The sequence below is a fragment of the Metopolophium dirhodum genome, chromosome 3 (genome assembly GCF_019925205.1).
Source record: "Metopolophium dirhodum isolate CAU chromosome 3, ASM1992520v1, whole genome shotgun sequence".
Taxonomy (NCBI): domain Eukaryota; kingdom Metazoa; phylum Arthropoda; class Insecta; order Hemiptera; family Aphididae; genus Metopolophium; species Metopolophium dirhodum.
Window position 1 is genome coordinate 16,150,934 of NC_083562.1, and position 20,301 is coordinate 16,171,234.

Genomic DNA, 20,301 nt, shown 5'->3' on the forward strand with positions numbered 1-20,301 from the left:
GGACGGATTTTATCTTCAAACCAAACCAAAATATGAGAATGAGGCAAACCTCGCTTTTGCCACTCAATAGAATACAGCCAGCAACGTGTGTTACCAAAAACTGAATATATTACGATTAAATTAATTAAAGATTTTAACTTTTGTTTGAACACACGTGTAACGATATCGTGACGATGTATTGATTGTTGGCCTGGTAATAACAAACTTTTTATTTCTTCCCAATTTGGATTACACGTAAATGTAACAAACAAATCAGGTCGACTGTAATGACGTACATAAGTCATCGCATCTTGTATGTATTCCTGCATGTTCCGTGGACTGCTAATATTGAGATAAAAACTATCCTATATATTACCAGTAGTTTCGGAGATTATCGCGAACATACATCGTGACAAGAAATTTTTATATATACAGATTGAGATAAAAACTATCCTATATATTATGGAGATAATTCTCGGAACAATTCATATCTACACGCCGCCGACGATAAAACACACACAATAGAAAAGAAGTCAGATTACAGTTAGCTATATAGATACTCTCGCGGTCGGTCACGGGAAAACCCGAAATACACCATGCAATTATACAAATTTATTAAAGAGTCAATTAAAATATTTAAAATATTAAAAAAAATGAAATAAAAACTATCCTATCTTTGAGGTTGGACCAAATTACACACGGTGTAAACAATTTCATCAAAATCGGTCCAGTAGTTTCGGAGATTATCGCGAACATACATCGTGACACGAAATTTTTATATATAGGTACAGATTAGAAATACAAACTTAATATTTCACTAACAGTAAATATTATAAAAAAATATTACAAAAGGTACTATACTCATATTATATTATGATTGTATTAGTTACAAACTCTTGAATTAAGAGTTATGTTTGAGGATTTAATTAATTTCCTAAAAGGAAATGCCTCAAGGTTGCCTCGGTAAGTTGAGGGACCGTAGTTAAAGTGCCATCCACCAATAAGGTACCCAAAAAAAAAAAAAAATGATTAATTCAAATATAGAAGGTACTTATATCATATACTTTTATCAAAGTATGATTGGGTTAGCCACAGTCTTGTGTAAATTATATTGTCTTATGTTTTCCCAATCTAATAATACAAAATACTGAAAATTAATGAAATCACAAATATTAGTACAATAGAGAGACTGTGCATTGATTTACAAATTTGTCTTAAATTAACTTTTTGCATAGAGAATAATATGAAGGTGGGCTGGGCTTAGATGCTGATAAATCATTAATAGAGACTCGTTGAAACAATTAAAAGATTATGTGCTTCAAATTGTTTACACGAGTGAGCTGGGTATGGCTCCATCATAGATAATAAAGATATAACATAATGGTCTTATCAGCGGTCTTCGAGGGGAACAAATGAGGTCAAATAAAGTATATCTATATCGAGTATCGACTATCAATTTAAAGGAGCCTCAAGTACCTTCCCCTCCGGAAACGTGGCATCAAATGTATTTAACATAGGCGTGGACTATCCATATCTTTATTATCTTTGGGCTTCATCCATAGCATGGATTAAGGTGTCAACAATCAAAGGATCAACTTGATAATCAATCACATAAGTTCGGCAACCTGCAACTCAGGATCTTTTTATTCAAAGTATCCTAATAAGTCATAAGAAGGTTAGTTAGGTAAACCTATGGTTAGTTGAAGCTATGGTAATGATAGACGACTATCATCACCGGTCGTGAGCTTTGCGATGATCTTTTCCTACTATCTATAGGTAATCGATATTGTAAACATAACAATGAAAGAAAATATTTAAATATTATTAATTTGGTTAGGTTAGGTTAGGTTAGATAGGGCACGAAATTAGATGTTAACTAATTATCATAGTTTTTAACACGGTCTTAAAGACTGTCAGCAAGAGTTGTACCAGTATAGTTATTAAAAACTTAAATACAGCCAACATTAAAAAATGATTTTTTTCCACAACAAATAATAAAATGTAATTTAAAATAAAACAATACATTATTTTATCAGGGTTTTATAAGGTTTTCAATACTTATGAGTTTTTGTAAATAGAAAATGTATAAAATCAATAGTTTTAATTTAATATATGGTTTTGTGTTTTAATATCCTATTGTCAAAGAATTCTCAGGGTTTCCTTTCCACATTTTTTTAAATTGTACTAAATCTAATTTTTTTCCGAACATATTTACAAAGACTAAAACAGATATCTGACTATGTTTTTATTTGCATTTAGACTTTATAGTTTGTAATTTAATATTGACTGTAGACCCACCAAACACAATATTATTTTAAATTAAACATTTTATGTCCTTCATAAATTACAATCACATAGTAGAGTCTGTGCACGACCTTTTCTCATTTAATTTCTTTCATCCTTTATAATTTACATTCATTTTTATACATTTTCTAATACATATATTACCGTGAAACACCTCTGATCAAAATAACTGTTCGCATTATTATAATGTAAACAGCACCTAGTTATTGGATTGTAGTTAATGTGTATTGCAGTATTTAGCTTGAATGAACTAAATATTTTGAATATTTTTCTTGTTTAAGAAACTGGGCATTTTTTAAACATTGACAATCGTACCAGATTTTGAATAATCCTTGTTGAATGAAAAAAATATTTTGAATAGTTTTTTCTGTTTAAGATTCTGGGCATTTTAGTTTGTACTTTGTAATGTGTTATCATACAATTAAATTTATTCAAAAATTTTTTTGGTTCCCTAAAATGCATTTTCCTGCAGGCGCCAACACCTTCCTTCAATTTTTTTTTATGATTTAACCTCTATCCAAATTTTTTAAACATTGACAATCTGGTACCTTTGAATAATCCTTGTTGAATGAGTTATTATTATTAATATATATAATAATAATTCTTTAATGAACTAAATATTTTGAATAGTTTTTTCTGTTTATGGTTCTGAGTATTTTAGTTTGTAATTTTTAATGTGTAATCATACAGTTAAATTTATTCAAAATTTTTTTTTGGTTTCCTAAAATGCAATCGCCTGCGGGCGCCAAAACCCTTCTTCAATTTTTTTTTTATGATTTAACCTCTAGCCAAATTTCTTAAACATTTACAATCAATACCCTTTGAATAGTCCTTGTTGAATAAAATAAATAGTTTAAATAGTTTTTTTTCGTTTAGGAAGCTGGGTATTTTAGATTGTACTTTGTAATGTGTAATCATACAGTTAAATTTATTCAAAATTTTTTTTGGTTTCCTCAAATGCATTTGCCTGCGGGCGCCAACACCCTCCTTCAATTTTTTTTTTTATGAATTAACCTCTAGCCAAATATTTTAAAAATTGGCAATCTGGTACCTTTGAATAATCTTTATCTTTAATGAACTAAATATTTTAAATAGTTTTTTCTGTTTAATATTTTGGGTATTTTAGATTGTACTTTTTAATGTGTAATCATACAGTTAAATTTATTCAAAATTTTTTTTTGGTTTCCTAAAATGCATTTGCCTGCGGGCGCCAACACCCTCCTTCAAATTTTTTTTTATGATTTAACCTCTAGCTAAATTTTTTAAACATTGACAATCTGGTACCTTTGAATAATCCTTGTTGAATGAAAAAAATATTTTGAATAGATTTTTCTGTTTAAGATTCTGGGCATTTTAGTTTGTACTTTGTAATGTGTTATCATACAATAAAATTTATTCAAAAATTTTTTTGGTTTCCTAAAATGCATTTTCCTGCGGGCGCCAACACCCTCCTTCAAATTTTTTTTTATGATTTAACCTCTAGCTAAATTTTTTAAACATTGACAATCTGGTACCCTTGAATAATCCTTGTTGAATGAAAATAATATTTTGAATAGATTTTTCTGTTTAAGATTCTGGGCATTTTAGTTTGTACTTTGTAATGTGTTATCATACAATAAAATTTATTCAAAAATTTTTTTGGTTTCCTAAAATGCATTTTCCTGCGGGCGCCAACACTCTCCTTCAATTTTTTTTTTATGATTTAACCTCTATCTACATTTTTTAAACATTGACAATCTGGTACCTTTGAATAATCTTTATCTTTAATGAACTAAATATTTTAAATAGTTTTTTCTGTTTAATATTTTGGGTATTTTAGATTGTACTTTTTAATGTGTAATCATACAGTTAAATTTATTCAAAATTTTTTTTTGGTTTCCTAAAATGCATTTGCCTGCGGGCGCCAACACCCTCCTTCAAATTTTTTTTTATGATTTAACCTCTAGCTAAATTTTTTAAACATTGACAATCTGGTACCCTTGAATAATCCTTGTTGAATGAAAAAAATATTTTGAATAGATTTTTCTGTTTAAGATTCTGGGCATTTTAGTTTGTACTTTGTAATGTGTTATCATACAATAAAATTTATTCAAAAATTTTTTTGGTTTCCTAAAATGCATTTTCCTGCGGGCGCCAACACTCTCCTTCAATTTTTTTTTTATGATTTAACCTCTATCTACATTTTTTAAACATTGACAATCTGGTACCTTTGAATAATCCTTGTTGAATGAAATAAATATTTTAAATAGTTTTTTCTGTTTAAGATTTTGGGCATTTTAGATTGTACTTTTTAATGTGTAATCATACAGTAAAATTTATTCAAAATTTTCTTTTTGTTTCCTAAAATGCATTTGCCTGCGGGCGCCAACACCCTCCTTCAATTTTTTTTTTTTAGTTTTGTAACTCTTTTTTAATATTTTGTATTGACTTGAAAATTGATAACTTGGTGCCCTATGAATAATCATTCTTTAATGAACTAAATATTTTGAATAGTTTTTTCTGTTTATGGTTCTGAGTATTTTAGTTTGTAATTTGTAATGTGTAATCATACAGTTAAATTTATTCAAAATTTTTTTTTTGGTTTCCTAAAATGCAATCGCCTGCGGGCGCCAACACCCTCCTTCAATTTTTTTTTTTATGAATTAACCTCTAGCCAAATTTTTTAAAAATTGGCAATCTGGTACCTTTGAATAATCTTTATCTTTAATGAACTAAATATTTTAAATAGTTTTTTCTGTTTAATATTTTGGGTATTTTAGATTGTACTTTTTAATGTGTAATCATACAGTTAAATTTATTCAAAATTTTTTTTTGGTTTCCTAAAATGCATTTGCCTGCGGGCGCCAACACCCTCCTTCAAATTTTTTTTTATGATTTAACCTCTAGCTAAATTTTTTAAACATTGACAATCTGGTACCCTTGAATAATCCTTGTTGAATGAAAAAAATATTTAAAATAGTTTTTTCTGTTTAAGATTCTGGGCATTTTAGATTGTACTTTTTAATGTGTAATCATACAGTTAAATTTATTCAAAATTTTTTTTTGGTTTCCTAAAATGCAATCGCCTGCGGGCGCCAAAACCCTTCTTCAATTTTTTTTTTTATGATTTAACCTCTAGCCAAATTTCTTAAACATTTACAATCAATACCCTTTGAATAGTCCTTGTTGAATAAAATAAATAGTTTAAATAGTTTTTTTTTCGTTTAGGAAGCTGGGTATTTTAGATTGTACTTTGTAATGTGTAATCATACAGTTAAATTTATTCAAAATTTTTTTTTGGTTTCCTCAAATGCATTTGCCTGCGGGCGCCAACACCCTCCTTCAATTTTTTTTTTTATGAATTAACCTCTAGCCAAATATTTTAAAAATTGGCAATCTGGTACCTTTGAATAATCTTTATCTTTAATGAACTAAATATTTTAAATAGTTTTTTCTGTTTAATATTTTGGGTATTTTAGATTGTACTTTTTAATGTGTAATCATACAGTTAAATTTATTCAAAATTTTTTTTTGGTTTCCTAAAATGCATTTGCCTGCGGGCGCCAACACCCTCCTTCAAATTTTTTTTTATGATTTAACCTCTAGCTAAATTTTTTAAACATTGACAATCTGGTACCTTTGAATAATCCTTGTTGAATGAAAAAAATATTTTGAATAGATTTTTCTGCTTAAGATTCTGGGCATTTTAGTTTGTACTTTGTAATGTGTTATCATACAATTAAATTTATTAAAAATTTTTTTGGTTTCCTAAAATGCATTTTCCTGCGGGCGCCAACACCCTCCTTCAATTTTTTTTTTATGATTTAACCTCTATCTACATTTTTTAAACATTGACAATCTGGTACCTTTGAATAATCCTTGTTGAATGAAATAAATATTTTAAATAGTTTTTTCTGTTTAATATTCTGGGTATTTTAGATTGTTCTTTTTAATGTGTAATCATATAGTAAAATGTATTCAAAATTTTTTTTTGGTTTCCTAAAATGCATTTGCCTGCGGGCGCCAACACCCTCCTTCAATTTTTTTTTTTTAGTTTTGTAACTCTTTTTTAATATTTTGTATTGACTTGAAAATTGTTAACTTGGTGCCCTATGAATAATCATTCTTTAATGAACTAAATATTTTGAATAGTTTTTTCTGTTTATGGTTCTGAGTATTTTAGTTTGTAATTTGTAATGTGTAATCATACAGTTAAATTTATTCAAAATTTTTTTTTGGTTTCCTAAAATTCATTTGCCTGCGGGCGCCAACACCCTCCTTATGATAGATAGATGTAGAGCGATACTTAAATATATTACCTATTAGCTACTATATAAAGGCCCAAAACTAGCCCATACTTGGCCCATCAGCCGCCCGCTAATGACAAGGGGGGAGGGGCAATGCCCATCCTGCCCCCCAAATGACGCCACTGCTTCGGACTGCGGTATGATATCAAATTCCAAATATTAGTATTTAGTAACAATATAAGTTAATTGAAGAATGATCATTCAGTACACCAGCAGGTGATCAAAATTCAAAAAATTTATATAAAAAATCAACAAGATAAAAATTCATGAAAAAAATTTAATTCGAGGTAAATTCAGATAAAATTATATAGTAGGTACAAACGTTAAAGACCGCAGTCTATATTTTTACACTCAAAAGAAGATTAACAATAATTAGTTCATTAAAGAATGAATATTTAGAGGCAGTTAAAGTTTGAACTTAATTATAAACTTAATTACTTAATATATAAAAATAACATATTATGTAATATTAAAATTAACAAACAATACCAGGTTATGAAAAATATAAAAAAAAAATAAACATAATAATAATTTACCTTTACGAATTCACATATTATCCCAACAGTAATATGAGTACATCATTGTCTACTTTTCCACCGATTACTGATTTTCACGAACGCCGCACCCACAACGGTAACAACCAACCGGTAAGTACTGTTTTAGGCCGATCGTCTGTACATTATGAGTGTGTATTAGTGTATACTTATAAGTATAAGCGCTTTAGCCCCCACTCCAAAAAACCTGCAAGATTACTTGAGTAACTGAGAGTAAAGAGTAAATAGTAGCAAATGTAGATGGTTGGATAACTACACATTATACATTGTATTTAATTTTACTTTCCTGCAAATTTGAAAACATAAACTACTAAGTTGAAGTTATTCTCTCCCGGCATTATCGAATCAATTCAAACAATATTCCAATACTTTGCAATCAATCCCAAATAATAATTGCCAATTGTTTTTTAGTTTTTTTCAAATTAATATTTGATTTATTCGCTGTAAAAGATTGGAGTCATTAGGTGGTGGTGGTTGTGGTAGGGGTATACCTAGTATTTATTAACTGAAATAAAATACATTTGAATTGACATGAAAACAAAATTTATCATTAGCTTGCGGAAACATTTTTCTAACTTGTGAGAGAAACCACAATTTACAAAATAATAGTAGATTCATAGAGATCAGTCTTGTATTTAGTTTTCAAAATAACAATAGATATCAATCATAAACATGAATAAATACAACTTCATTAAATAAATATATATATAAGTAGTATGTAAAGTAATTATAAGTGTATATAATTTAATAAAGAGTATTATACACACAAGTAAATAAAATATGATGTTGTATAAATACGAACACGGAACAAATAAATAAGAAACTTCTTATAATATATGAATTATTTTATTTGTGAACAAAGTTGCGTGATGGAGCGTGCGAAAAGTAATGGAAATTCATTGATACATAATATAAAAAGAGAATAACATGATATAGGAAAACGAGATATTATCAAAAAGATTATTATTATTTTAAATCAGTTAAAATTAAAAACATTTTGTTGGTAAATATAACAAGTAACAACTATAGCTTTATTCACTAATAATAACAATTGCCATGTACTGTGCAGGTAAGTAGGTACATAAAATGCAAAAATCCTTGTAAGTATCTATAAACTAATGGAAATATTCAAATAAGTATGACTAGAAATTACGTGATAAAATAAATATATAATAAAATGTATGAAAACAATATGGTGATCAAAAAACGACGAAGTAATAAATATTAATTTATCGAATTATTTAAATTATGGCCAAATTATTACAATGAACGCTATTCTAGCGTATACATAAGTGTGTGCCTGGCCAGCATGGCAGTGCCCATAAATAATTTGCACAGTGATAGACAAACTATTGAAAGTTACGAGGAATAACAAGCGTTTGACATCAGTTTAAAACAAATGTTTTTAAACAAAACCGGTGAGATCCATTTAATCCATCATTGGTGGCTCCTTTTCACTGAGACTTGGAAGACGCCGCTTCGCGTCTAATGTACTCGGTCTTAGCCATTTCAGTGGCTATCCATTGTGGTACGTCTGGGATCAGACAGCTTAGTGCGCATCGGAAAGCCAACATTATATGCTGCAAAGTAACGAGATATATTATGAAAACACGTCATCAGGTGTGGTCATATGCAGTGGCGGATAAAGGATTTTTTTATAGTGGGTGCTATTTTGATAACAATGTTCCTCGGGTACTTATTATGAACAACTTAAGAGTAAAAACAAATTTAACCTATTCTGTGATAGTTCAGTCTACAATTAATACATAGTCAACTTTGGTGATGTTATACAGTTCATGATGGCTCTATTAATGCCAGATCTGTAAATGCAGCATTTGCCCTCTTTCCCAAGCACCGTAGTTGCCATATGTTTTTAACCCGTGTTTTCCACTGTAGTGGATGACTGTAATATTGATGTTGTTAATTATTTTGTACTTTCCCCCCCCCCCCAAAAAAAAAAAAAAAAATTAGCACTGGATCCGCCACTGGGTTCTATTTATATTATATATAAAGTAAGTTTGAAAGTTTAATTACAGTCATTATTAAAAAAAAATTAAAAACCTTCAAATCAAAACATCCATAAACATAACAATTTTGATTATTTTGACTATACAATTAATTCAAATTGAGGCCATTTAATTGGTTTATCTTGTACTACATACTGTCATACCGGCAGTAGCATTGGCGTATCGCGTATCTAAGGTTATTTAAGGGAGTGGATTGTGTGGATCTATAATGATATAAATATGGTACATTTATTTACACAAAAGAGGATATATTTTGGGACTTAATAGTTCCGTATCCCTTTTACAATAGTCCACTAGATACGTGTCATTAGAAGTTATGTGTTTAGGCTAGGGGCTGGGGGTATTGCATGAATAAAAAAGGGCTTGTACGAACATTACCAAGTTGGTAATGCCTGCAAGTACTGCAATAATATATATTATTATAAAATGTGACTTGAAGTATCAACCAACCTCGAGAGCGACGATCAACAAGACTGTTTGAATCGCTGTCATGTCAGGCAGCAATCGGTGGACTTGACCACTGAGACCGATCAGGGCACAATTTACAAGCACCGCGATGAATCCCATCACTTCCATGATGTTCTGTGCAGAACGAAAGAACAACAAAAAATTGTCTGTAGGTTTATCACATAAAATATAATATTGTAAAGAGCGATGAGATACGGCTCCATACCTGCCACATTCCGATGTCCTTGATCCGTTGACCAAATGGCCTTTGGTACACATAGCACATTTTAAATGCATCACTACGTATTTCGATCAGATTGTTGAGGAACGCGCACAGGGCGGCCAGAGGAAACGCTGACGAGAACATTACCACGTAACCAAACTGGATGAAAATCTCCAAGTGTTCAGAGAATGTACCGTCAAACTACGTGGACAAAACGGGAAGTTTATGATTTCAAGAATGGTAAACAATAAAGATGCTAAACGGACATTTTATACACGACCTAATACCTATAATTCCGGATATTTTCGACATGCTACAGCCTGCAGAAGAGGATTATATGCGTGGAAGTTTTCACCTTACTACTAGACTGAGTAAAAACTATAAAACACTATTATTTATCAGAATTTTGATGAGTAATCGGGGAATGTAATTTTCTCCTATCGTTTGGCAGGGCCGTCTCTAGAACCATTTTAGGGGAAGGAGTAATAAAAATAAACTGTTTAAACTCATAGTTTTTGCATATTATTATAAAATATATATTTATTTTTATATATGTTTTAAGAGGATTTCTCAATACCAAAGTAGGTAGCGTGGCTAGCATGTAATATTTCCGTCTTATAAATGTACAAGATACAACACAATAAATTTGAGTTTAGAACTTTTAGTTATATGTTGTACTATTGTTATAGCTTAAATTTTAGAGTGAATTATTCACCTATTATGAAACTTAAAAAATGTTATCTGCATAACTGTGTTCTCTGATTGGGTATGACATTATTTTAATTTTAAAACAAGTTAGACCAATTTAAAGTTGTAATTTTTTTGTAAATTTTAAAATATTCACGACTTGTTTTAAAATTTAAGTATCAAAAGAGCCTATACACAGGGCCCTAAATTATTAGTAATAATGAAAATTAAAATATTGTAAAAAAAAACCCCATGAGAAACACGGATAATGTTCTTATTTTTAAGTTATATAATAGATCAATTCACCCTATTATCAAAGCTTATTTCAAAAAAATAGAACAAAAGCAGTTGCCATGCTGTATGTTTTTAAGATGAAGACCACACATATGGTGTGGCATCCTCCCTAAGAGATTATGGTTACTCAATTTATAACTGCATATTATATTTAGACAACAAAATATAATATACATTTATTAAAATTGAACTATTTAACTTATTATTATAAGTAATAATTACTTATTATTATAGTAATTACTTTTGTATGAATGATACTAATAATTATTAATTACTAATATATTAGCATCATTCTTACACAATTGTATTAGTATTAATGTAATCAGAAGATTAGAAAAAACGGTTTAGTTACAACTATAAAAAGATAAGAAAATTTTTTAAAAGCTACATGGTTGTATGGGTGGGGGAAACTACCACCTTAGCCGCCCCACCCCTTGATGACACCCCGTAGGAGTGTGCTATAGGTTTAAAAAAAATATGGCTTTAGGGAGTATATGTCATATTATGTCTAGGTAGTTAACTCAAGTGAGTATCGCGCCAAGAGGAATAGGAAAAGCTCTTACTTTAAACATTGAACACTCAAGTTCTGGCTGTGATACGACACGCTCGCCATTTGGTTTGGCTGGGCCGTCAGATGGTGTCAATGCACCAAACAGGTCAAAGCTGATTTTGGCGAAACGGATTTGCTCTAGCACGTAAGGGAGCGCCGACTCTTTGATGTTGCGTATTAGCTGTCTAGTGATTAGAAGCACGGCTAATTGCTGCACGTCAAATTGTATTCATTGTTCATAAGAGTGAGCATTACAAACCATTCAGTAAAATAAATAATAAACTTTTTTACCGTTCTAAGTCTTTCCTGGTCTTGCAAATAGAAAGCGATGTAGAAGAGAGACAGAAACGAGTTGACAAATTGAAACTAAAAACAATTTATACATTAATGATATAACATGATAAAATCATATAACATGATGTGTATGTCGCACAGAGTAATAATATACAATAATATAGCCACCCCCTGGTATGTCAATTGAAAATATCTATTATTCACAGATTAATATTTTATTAACAATAGTAATTTTCAAACAGGTACAAACCAGTGTAACTTTGATGATCAGCTGGTTTTCGTATTCAGTGTCCAGCCTATAGTTTTCTAAATGCAGCATGTGTACATAAAGAATGAACAAATTCAATAGAAACCAGTCAGTTTCTTTTAATAACTATTTTTGATAATGGTCCATTTAATAAGTTTAATTTTAATCATAATTTATAAATTGTATTTACTGCATGCGTGAAAAAGTTTATTCAATACGACAATGTTTAAACATTTTAAAAACAGCTTACCACAATCGTTCAGCCACACGGCAATAATGTTGTAAATGTCATCAAGTACAGCGATGATAAGGGCTAACATAATTTTGGAAATGTAACTTAAATATGTTGGATATTCGTTTATTTCAATGTATGAATCCCACCAGTCCTAAAATATTCAAACCATATGCGATTATAATTTATAGTGATGTAATATTACCACTTAAGAAATAATCAAGAGCAAAAAATAAATTAATTTACTTGTAATTTTATTTGTAATATTGTTAAAATGAAGACTACTGCCAAACATAGACCAATGATGGGTGCACTAACAAAATAACTGAACAGCCTTCGTTTCCAATTTGGATACCATAATTCAGCTTTACCAGTTATCGGACTAATTCGCGGATGACCCTAAAAATAAGTTAAATTAAAAAAAAAATTATAGAACAAATAATGTTATAGTTTATAAATCATTGTTAAACTTTACTTTAAATTCTAGACGAGGTTGTAACAGAAACTGATGTCTTTGATCTAGTGTAGCCCATCGATAGGCTAATTCAGCACAGTAGCGTTTCCATGTTTCTAAGTATACTGTCAGCCAGAGAACATTCATAAAGGCCAACACAACAAACCATACTCCTTCTGTCCATTGATCCAGTTTTCTTCCAAACCCAAACTATTTGATAAGATTCATTATTAAATTTTAACTATTTTTTGACATTATTTATTCTATAAAAATATAATATATATTTACCCAAAATGTGGAATAAGCAATAGCTGGATATATTAATGAACCAGTGTAGTGTCCAATCCATGCAAAGTACATGGCAATTTTGACACCAAAATAATCACAAACCTTATCCAAAGGTTGTAAGCTGAAAAAAGACTTTACCCAGATAATACGCAACCATTTTAGTGTCTTATTCTCATGAACTGGGAATAAATGTTCAATTATTCCATTTGACATACATTCTGAAACTGAACAAAAATATATACTGTAATTATAGTAATTATATGTCTAATAAAGTAATAAAATATATTTTATGTAAAACAAATAACAAACTCAGCATTACTTAATGGTTGGCTTTCAACTAGCTCTGTGAGCCAATCACAATTTTGTACCCTGTGTGTATTTAAGACATATAAAATCAATGTTTGTCTTTCTTGCATAGTGAAAAAATTTGAATGATCCTCGATTCCTTCAAATATATTCATTTCAGAAAGTATAAATTCTCTTAGGCCACCACCACCAATAATTTTTTTTGGTAAATGTACATCTTGAGCAGCTTTCATTAGACTTTGAATAATAACAATGGAATTATGTTTACATATTATTAGATCACTCATAACAAATACCTTACACATAAAATGAAGCAGTCAAGTAAAAACAGTATGAGTCGGTTGATGAATGATATTGGACATTCACAGATAAACTGAAACCATTAGACTCGTCTACTATTAGTGATTTTACCCATTCGATAGTCTTATAGTCAGTAGTTTTGGTGAATGTTAAAACCACATCGCAAGCCTACAAATAATAAAAAAAATAATAATAAATAATAATTTTTAAAAATATTTATTAGAATAGGTTAATAGTAAATTATATAGAGGGATAACTGATTTTTCTTTTTTTAGTTTAAATTATATTAGGAGTGAAAAACGATTACATGGTGACTCATCTTATACATTATAATAATTGATCATTATATTGTATAATATACTATAGAGATCGATAAGTGATAACTATAATTACTTTATTATAAACTATAAGTGTATATTGTTTTCTCAGTAAAAAAAAAATTATTTATAACATTATATTGATAATTTTTAAATCAGCTTTGTATTATAGTTGACTATGGACTAATTATACATTTATTTACTTTGGGTGGAATTGATTGGATCCATAAGTGCCGTGGAGTCATTAAGTGACCAGCTCTTGGTATTTTCCTGCGTATTAATTTTGATGCTGAAAATCAAACAACTAATTTTAAAAACATAATATAAATATAACGTCTTGTTTTCAACAATTTTCATTTTGCATTATAATTTGTTAAAATATATTATATTTAGTACTATATTAAATACATAATATTATTATGTACTTAAATTTCAAGTATAATGTAAATGTATTCAAATAACCATCACTCATGAGAAATTATAACTTTATAAGTCAATAAAATATTATTATCTTTCTTAATCCTTTTTTAGTCATGTGAGATATGATTGTATTCTACTTAAATGTTTATAAATTATATTTGACATTTGTTACTAGCGTTGCCCATGACAAAGATGTTTTTTTTTTATAAAAATATTTGTAATATTATAAGTCACCAAGGGCAAACCTATATATTAACAACAAAAATATTCTTTATTTGTGAGCTGAAAAAATGCATGGCTACTTTTTAGCTATCTGGGTATAGGGATTGAAAAAATAAACTATAAACACCCTTTAAGTCTCACGGAATCTTTTGGTATAACATTTTATTGAATACTTGGTAATATCATAGGCTGACTGAACGTTTTCGTTTAGAATCATTTTTCTTATACAATGATATTATATCATTGAATTCAAATTTAACACCATCCATTACAGTGACCCACTTGTAACCTACTGTACAGCAGAGTGACATCCACTTATCCACCTTTTTTAAGCTGAAAATTACTCATATTATTTGCATCTATTTAACTAATTATATTGTATTGTAAGTTAACACAAATTAAAATAATATTATAATCCGCATATTAATTTTATGAGCGTTCCGGTACATAAAATTTTCCAATTCGAGCACTGCGCTGTGGTACTGCAGTTTGTGTTCATGCTAAGGGGTTAATAGAATATTAGAATGAGTATTTTCATACTAATTAATAATTAATGTTAAATTTTAAAATTTCAATAAAAATTAGGGAACTTGCTCTTGCGCTCTGCAGCAATATGGTAAGTTTCATGAGTGTATCATGTATAAGTGTGTAGTAATGAGCAATTACTTAACCTAACCATGTAGAGTTCATCTTACATATATCATATATGAACTTGACTTCCTAGTAAACTTTTTTATGTTAAAGGTAGAAAAACTTATGAGGAATCTCGTATTAAATTTCAAGTCTTAAATATAGAAAGATCATTTTTTTATATAAATACATTTTATAATAATCTTTTATCTACATCATGCCGGGAGTTAAGAGCCAACAGGTATCTGAAATAGAGGAATTCATAATAATAAATAATATTTGAGCAATTGAAGCCATCATATTTTAAAGTTTTAACTTATGAAACATGACAAATTAAATACATTTTGTTACGGTTTTAACTATTTTGAAATGTTCAATAAATTTCTGTTTACGCATACCGAGCCACACCATACGGAAGCGCAGTAGTGCCACATAGAAAACAATATTCTCTTGTAATTTCAATTCAATAACTCGACACATTGACTTAACAAATACTGCGCTTCCGTAACACCATGTTAATATAATTATTAATTATTGTTAATATGATGATTGTTCTGTAGTCTGTAATTAATTTATTATTTATGGCATATATATTATTATAATTTATGTTTGTCAACCGGATATGCCTTAAAATCACGGAACGGTGATAACTGATAAGTGATAACAGTAAATATATAGATATGTAATCAATTTTTGCACAATACAAGGCAAGTGGTATTGCGTCATGCGCCTCGGTCAAACCTCTAACGACACTATATTAGTATGTTACTATAATTCCCGTTGAGAAGACTGAAGTTTCAAGTTCACAACACTATGACCTAGTGCAACTAGTACAAGTGAAGATATAATTTCCTAGTTTAACGTTACCAGAAATACTCAATTGGTTTATTTTCCGAGGACGGATACTTGGTGAGTACCATTATAGTTTATCTTAAATAAATATACCTATCAATATATTAATTTTTATGTTCAGTGTCGACCTCAAACCCGATTTTCTTTTACATCAATATTTTTCTTCATAATTTTAATTTTGTATTTTACATGAATTATTATATTCTTCAAAAATGTGTATTTTATAGTAGGTTAAAGAGATATATTGATGTAGAACAATTCATCAATAATTATTAATTACCAAAAAATAAAAGTTAATTTGTAATACAACTAAGTATAAATGTAAAACTATAAATTAAACTATGAAATCTGAAAATAAATAAAAGAATTAAGCGTTTGATTAACCAACGTCAAGGGCAAGGCGGTTCTAGTACTTTAATTTTGTATGGATGAGTATATTTATTTGCAAGGGAGCTATAGGTTATGAACTTTCTAGTTCTCATTTTTTTATCTTCTTCACTTCTTTCAACTAAATTTGATCATATTTTCCTTTTATTATCAAAAAAATAATGCACCATATCAGTATATCATTAATTAACCGATTCAATTTCTAAACCACAATGTAGAGAAGATATCTTATAATATTTTAGCTAATCTAGATTGTAAATGATTAAAAAAAATCTATTAAATATTACAACAAATATCTCTTGACATATAAATGTTGATTTATTTTTTATTTTTACCTACCTATACATTTTAAACAGCTGGGCATAAAAAATGTTGATAGACTGTCCCAGAGGCTGTCCATTCTAACATATCTATGAACCACTGATCAAAGGAATATTAAATTTGAGAAAAAAATAGAAATACAATTTGTAGGTATAATAAGTGAAAAATTAAAAAAATGTGAGATAAATGTTGAATAAAATATAAACAATTGTTGATTAATTATTTTAATTTAAACAGCTCAGAATTATATTTTGTCTCGTTGAGTAAATATTTTTAAACTAGATTTTTTTCTACAGAATAAAAAAGATTATAAAGTTCTTACAAATTCTCAATAAATTAGCATTATTAATTTTTAGATAATATGATTTTAACTTATTATAACCTAGAGAAGGTATTATAAAAAAACTGAAAGATTACGTCATAACTAAACTCTGTTATCAATTTTAATTTTTTAGTAATTATATTTAGGTATACTGGTTTATATTAATTTTATTTATATTTCAGTAAATTTTGAGTTTGAATATTCAAAATTATGGAGGAAGATAATTCTTTTTCTAGCAGATTCACCAAAAAGTCTCAACAGATGCCCTTGTATCCTGTTGGTATGTAATATTAAAAAAATTTGTTTGATATTTAAGTTTATAATATTGTATGCATTTATTTGATATTCAGGAATATTGGGATTTGGATTAGTAGCAGCTTATGGACTATACAAATTTAAATCTCGCAAGGGACGTACATCCTTGTACCTTATTCAACTACGATTAGCAGCTCAAGGAACAGCTGTAGGAATCATTGGAATAGGTGTTCTATATAATATTTATACCGATATAACTTCAAAAAAATCTAAAAGCTGAAATAACACATATGATTTGTTAGTAAAATGTTTTACCTATTAAATAGTATCACTATTAATAATAATTTAATTTGTTTTTGTGTAAATGTAACGTTATGTAAGTATATAACTAAAATATAGTGTAAACTCATTTTATGTTTGTTAGTTTACTGATCAAAAATAGTATTGTCAATATCTTAATAATTATAAAACTTAAGTGCTATGATATTTTATAATTTATATGTAAACCTATAGGTGTTAATGTATTATTAGAAATATTGTTGGGCAATATTGTAAATTTGAATCAATCTAGGAATGTACACATATGCCTATAAATTCTCAGAAATTGTGACTTGTGAGTATTGGATAACTTAAGATTGTTTTTATTTTATATTTTATTTATTTAATTACAATTATTTCGAATTGAAACAAGATGGTGCTGTAGTTTTAAATGGTTTGGCTAAATTGTTATTCTTGGTTAGTTTTTTTGCATTCTATAGTTGTGTCAACAGTGGTGCATCCATTGGGTAGGGGGTAGTTAAAAGTTACACTATCTAAAATGTTTTTTGTTAAATTCACAATTTTTGAGATGTACCTACAAAGCTACAACAAAATTCTAGATATTATATCTGTAATACATTATGTGTCATACCAATATTGATCATTAAGACCACAGAAGTAGAAGTGTAGGAGCTACAGAGCGTGAATAGACATTAAGGCATATCGACTAATAACTAATTGAAAAAGTATAAAATTATGAGGATGCTATAGCACATTTATACTTAGCAAATCACATTTAATTCTGTTAGTCTTAATATAAGATCAACATGTGTATTCCTTGGAGATTTTTTTTTAATATTGAAACTTTGAAGTGAAAAGAGAATTATTAAATATTTTTTATATTGTATCTATTTCACAAAAATGTTATTAGCTTTCAAGCAAAAATATTGAAAAAATATTATAGTTATATTGAAGGCAGCCAGGCACATATTAACTTAGGTTAGATATCACAATCATATTATAATTGATAGGCAATACCAAAAATATTCTATGTATATTATTGTTTTTGAATATTTGAAAATGGTTAAAAAATAATAAGTATTAGTTTAGTTTATTCCTATAAATATATATAGTTTATACTTTTTATAATCCACTCCAAGAACAAACCAAAGTTACAATGTTGTGTAGAAGCTATGGAACTTTTGTTAATAATAGTGTTGGTAAAAGGATACTTTGAGAATGGGTTCTTCAATTATCAATCTTATTAAAAATTTTAATTAACGTTCAAAGTATCATAACTGAAAGTAATATTAAGAATAAAAAAATAGAATAATTCGATCAATATAGATTTATTAAAAAAGAATCTCAAATATTGAGCTTAATTCATCCAATAATATTAAAATTATACTATTGTGCAGCCAATTAGATTATTAAGTTAAGAGGTGACAACAGTATGGACAATTATTTTAAGACAATTAAGAGAACACTAAACCATTTTAATGCACTAACTGTGTTTAATTGATCAAGTAAATCAATGAGTAAAGTGTATAATTATGTACATGAATAAAATATAACCAAAATTCTTGGTGTTAGAATATTAAATAATAGTTGTGTTAACTATTTCATAATATCTGAATTAGATTAGGCTAAGCAATTATTAATTCATAAATTATCAATTATTTTTGAAGTTTTAATTTTTTTTTATATCAATAATTAATGGTTGTTTTAAAAATTATACTGAGTTGATTCTGACTACAATTTCATTGCTAAAAATTTTTATTGGTTTAATTAAGTTTTTCTGACCTTATCTTCATTAATGTTTTTAATTATATAAGAAATTTTAAAATTTATGGTATCCATACCTGATGACTGACTGAGTGTATCTAATATCAATGAAGAAGATTCAGCTGAATTTGATTTATCTAGAGATGATGTTTCTAAAAAATAAATATAAACAGTAAAATTCTTGTTTTAAAGAACATTATGTTTAATTTTTAAGTCACCTGTCAACTCTGTAGCAGTTGATGGAACTGAAATATTAGAATATGTTAATGAATCATCTGGATCTGTTTCTGGTTTTATAGTCAATAATTCAAGAGATTTCATTTGGTTACCTATCTTGCTTGATTCTATTAAAATGAAGCAAACAATTAGTTAGATTTAGGTACATATATTATTTAAGCAATGTAAATTCATAAGGTAATATATTATGTAGTAGTTTATTATTGATTAATTCATGCCATTTTATATAAGGAACAGTTATTAAACAATATACTTTAACTGTTCTAATGAAAGTACTTACTGTATCCAGGATTTGTAATTGGAATCTTTGAATTTTTCTTACAAATATCATGCAAGCTAATAGTTTTTTTTGGCATTTTAATTGCATGGCTCATTATAATTTATTATGTTATTATGTTATTATATTATAATATTTATATGACATTTCATTTTAAATAATTGTAGAAATACGCAATAGTTCACTAGAAAAAGTCGGTAAAATACTAAAATTGAGTAAAATCAACTAGATAAATGATAACTGATAACAATAATTGTGGTATCACCCTATAGATAATAAAGATATGGATAGGACCACGATCTTATCAGCGGTAATCGAGGGGAATAATTGAGGCCAAATAAGTATACCTTTCATCGAAATTCCTAAAATTTGCAAACTAGTTTGTAGTTAAACAATTATAAAATGTCCAACTTTTATAGCCAAAGATTGAAAATTTAAACAAGAATTCTCATAAATAGTTTGAACTATAACCAAAAAATCTAACAAATACGTTAACCCAGTTTATTTTTATAGATATTTTAAATTTTAGAGCGTATCCACACTGGT

General features: G+C 28.2%; 2 protein-coding genes across 2 annotated transcripts; one reads left to right on the plus strand and one right to left on the minus strand.

Moving 5' to 3' along the window:
* Positions 1-7,736: 7,736 nt before the first annotated feature.
* Positions 7,737-19,972, minus strand: LOC132941638 (anoctamin-8-like). The gene is made up of 16 exons (XM_061009779.1): positions 19,759-19,972; positions 19,460-19,585; positions 19,319-19,393; positions 13,993-14,078; positions 13,474-13,640; positions 13,186-13,409; positions 12,867-13,090; positions 12,600-12,788; positions 12,371-12,523; positions 12,143-12,278; positions 11,896-11,951; positions 11,643-11,717; positions 11,365-11,562; positions 9,824-10,021; positions 9,601-9,732; positions 7,737-8,703 (listed from the first exon to the last, which is right to left on the minus strand). The coding sequence occupies exons 1-16, from the start codon at positions 19,850-19,852 to the stop codon at positions 8,578-8,580; spliced, it is 2,259 nt and encodes a 752-aa protein (XP_060865762.1). The 5' UTR covers positions 19,853-19,972; the 3' UTR covers positions 7,737-8,577.
* On the plus strand, positions 15,763-17,679 carry LOC132941956 (HIG1 domain family member 1C-like). Its single transcript, XM_061010221.1, has 3 exons — positions 15,763-15,970; positions 17,126-17,223; positions 17,294-17,679. The coding sequence occupies exons 2-3, from the start codon at positions 17,154-17,156 to the stop codon at positions 17,476-17,478; spliced, it is 255 nt and encodes an 84-aa protein (XP_060866204.1). The 5' UTR covers positions 15,763-15,970; positions 17,126-17,153; the 3' UTR covers positions 17,479-17,679.
* Positions 19,973-20,301: the final 329 nt, after the last annotated feature.

Excerpts from the sequence above, each read along its gene's own strand:
- LOC132941638 (XM_061009779.1), bottom strand. The coding sequence starts at position 19,852 with ATGAGCCATGCAATTAAAATGCCAAAAAAAACTATTAGCTTGCATGAT. Across the intron at positions 14,079-19,318 it reads TACACTCAGTCAGTCATCAG|CATCAAAATTAATACGCAGG; the intron begins GTATGGATACCA and ends TTTGATTTTCAG. Across the intron at positions 12,789-12,866 it reads TTGCTTATTCCACATTTTGG|TTTGGGTTTGGAAGAAAACT; the intron begins GTAAATATATAT and ends CTTATCAAATAG.
- LOC132941956 (XM_061010221.1), top strand. The coding sequence starts at position 17,154 with ATGGAGGAAGATAATTCTTTTTCTAGCAGATTCACCAAAAAGTCTCAA. Across the intron at positions 17,224-17,293 it reads GATGCCCTTGTATCCTGTTG|GAATATTGGGATTTGGATTA; the intron begins GTATGTAATATT and ends TTTGATATTCAG.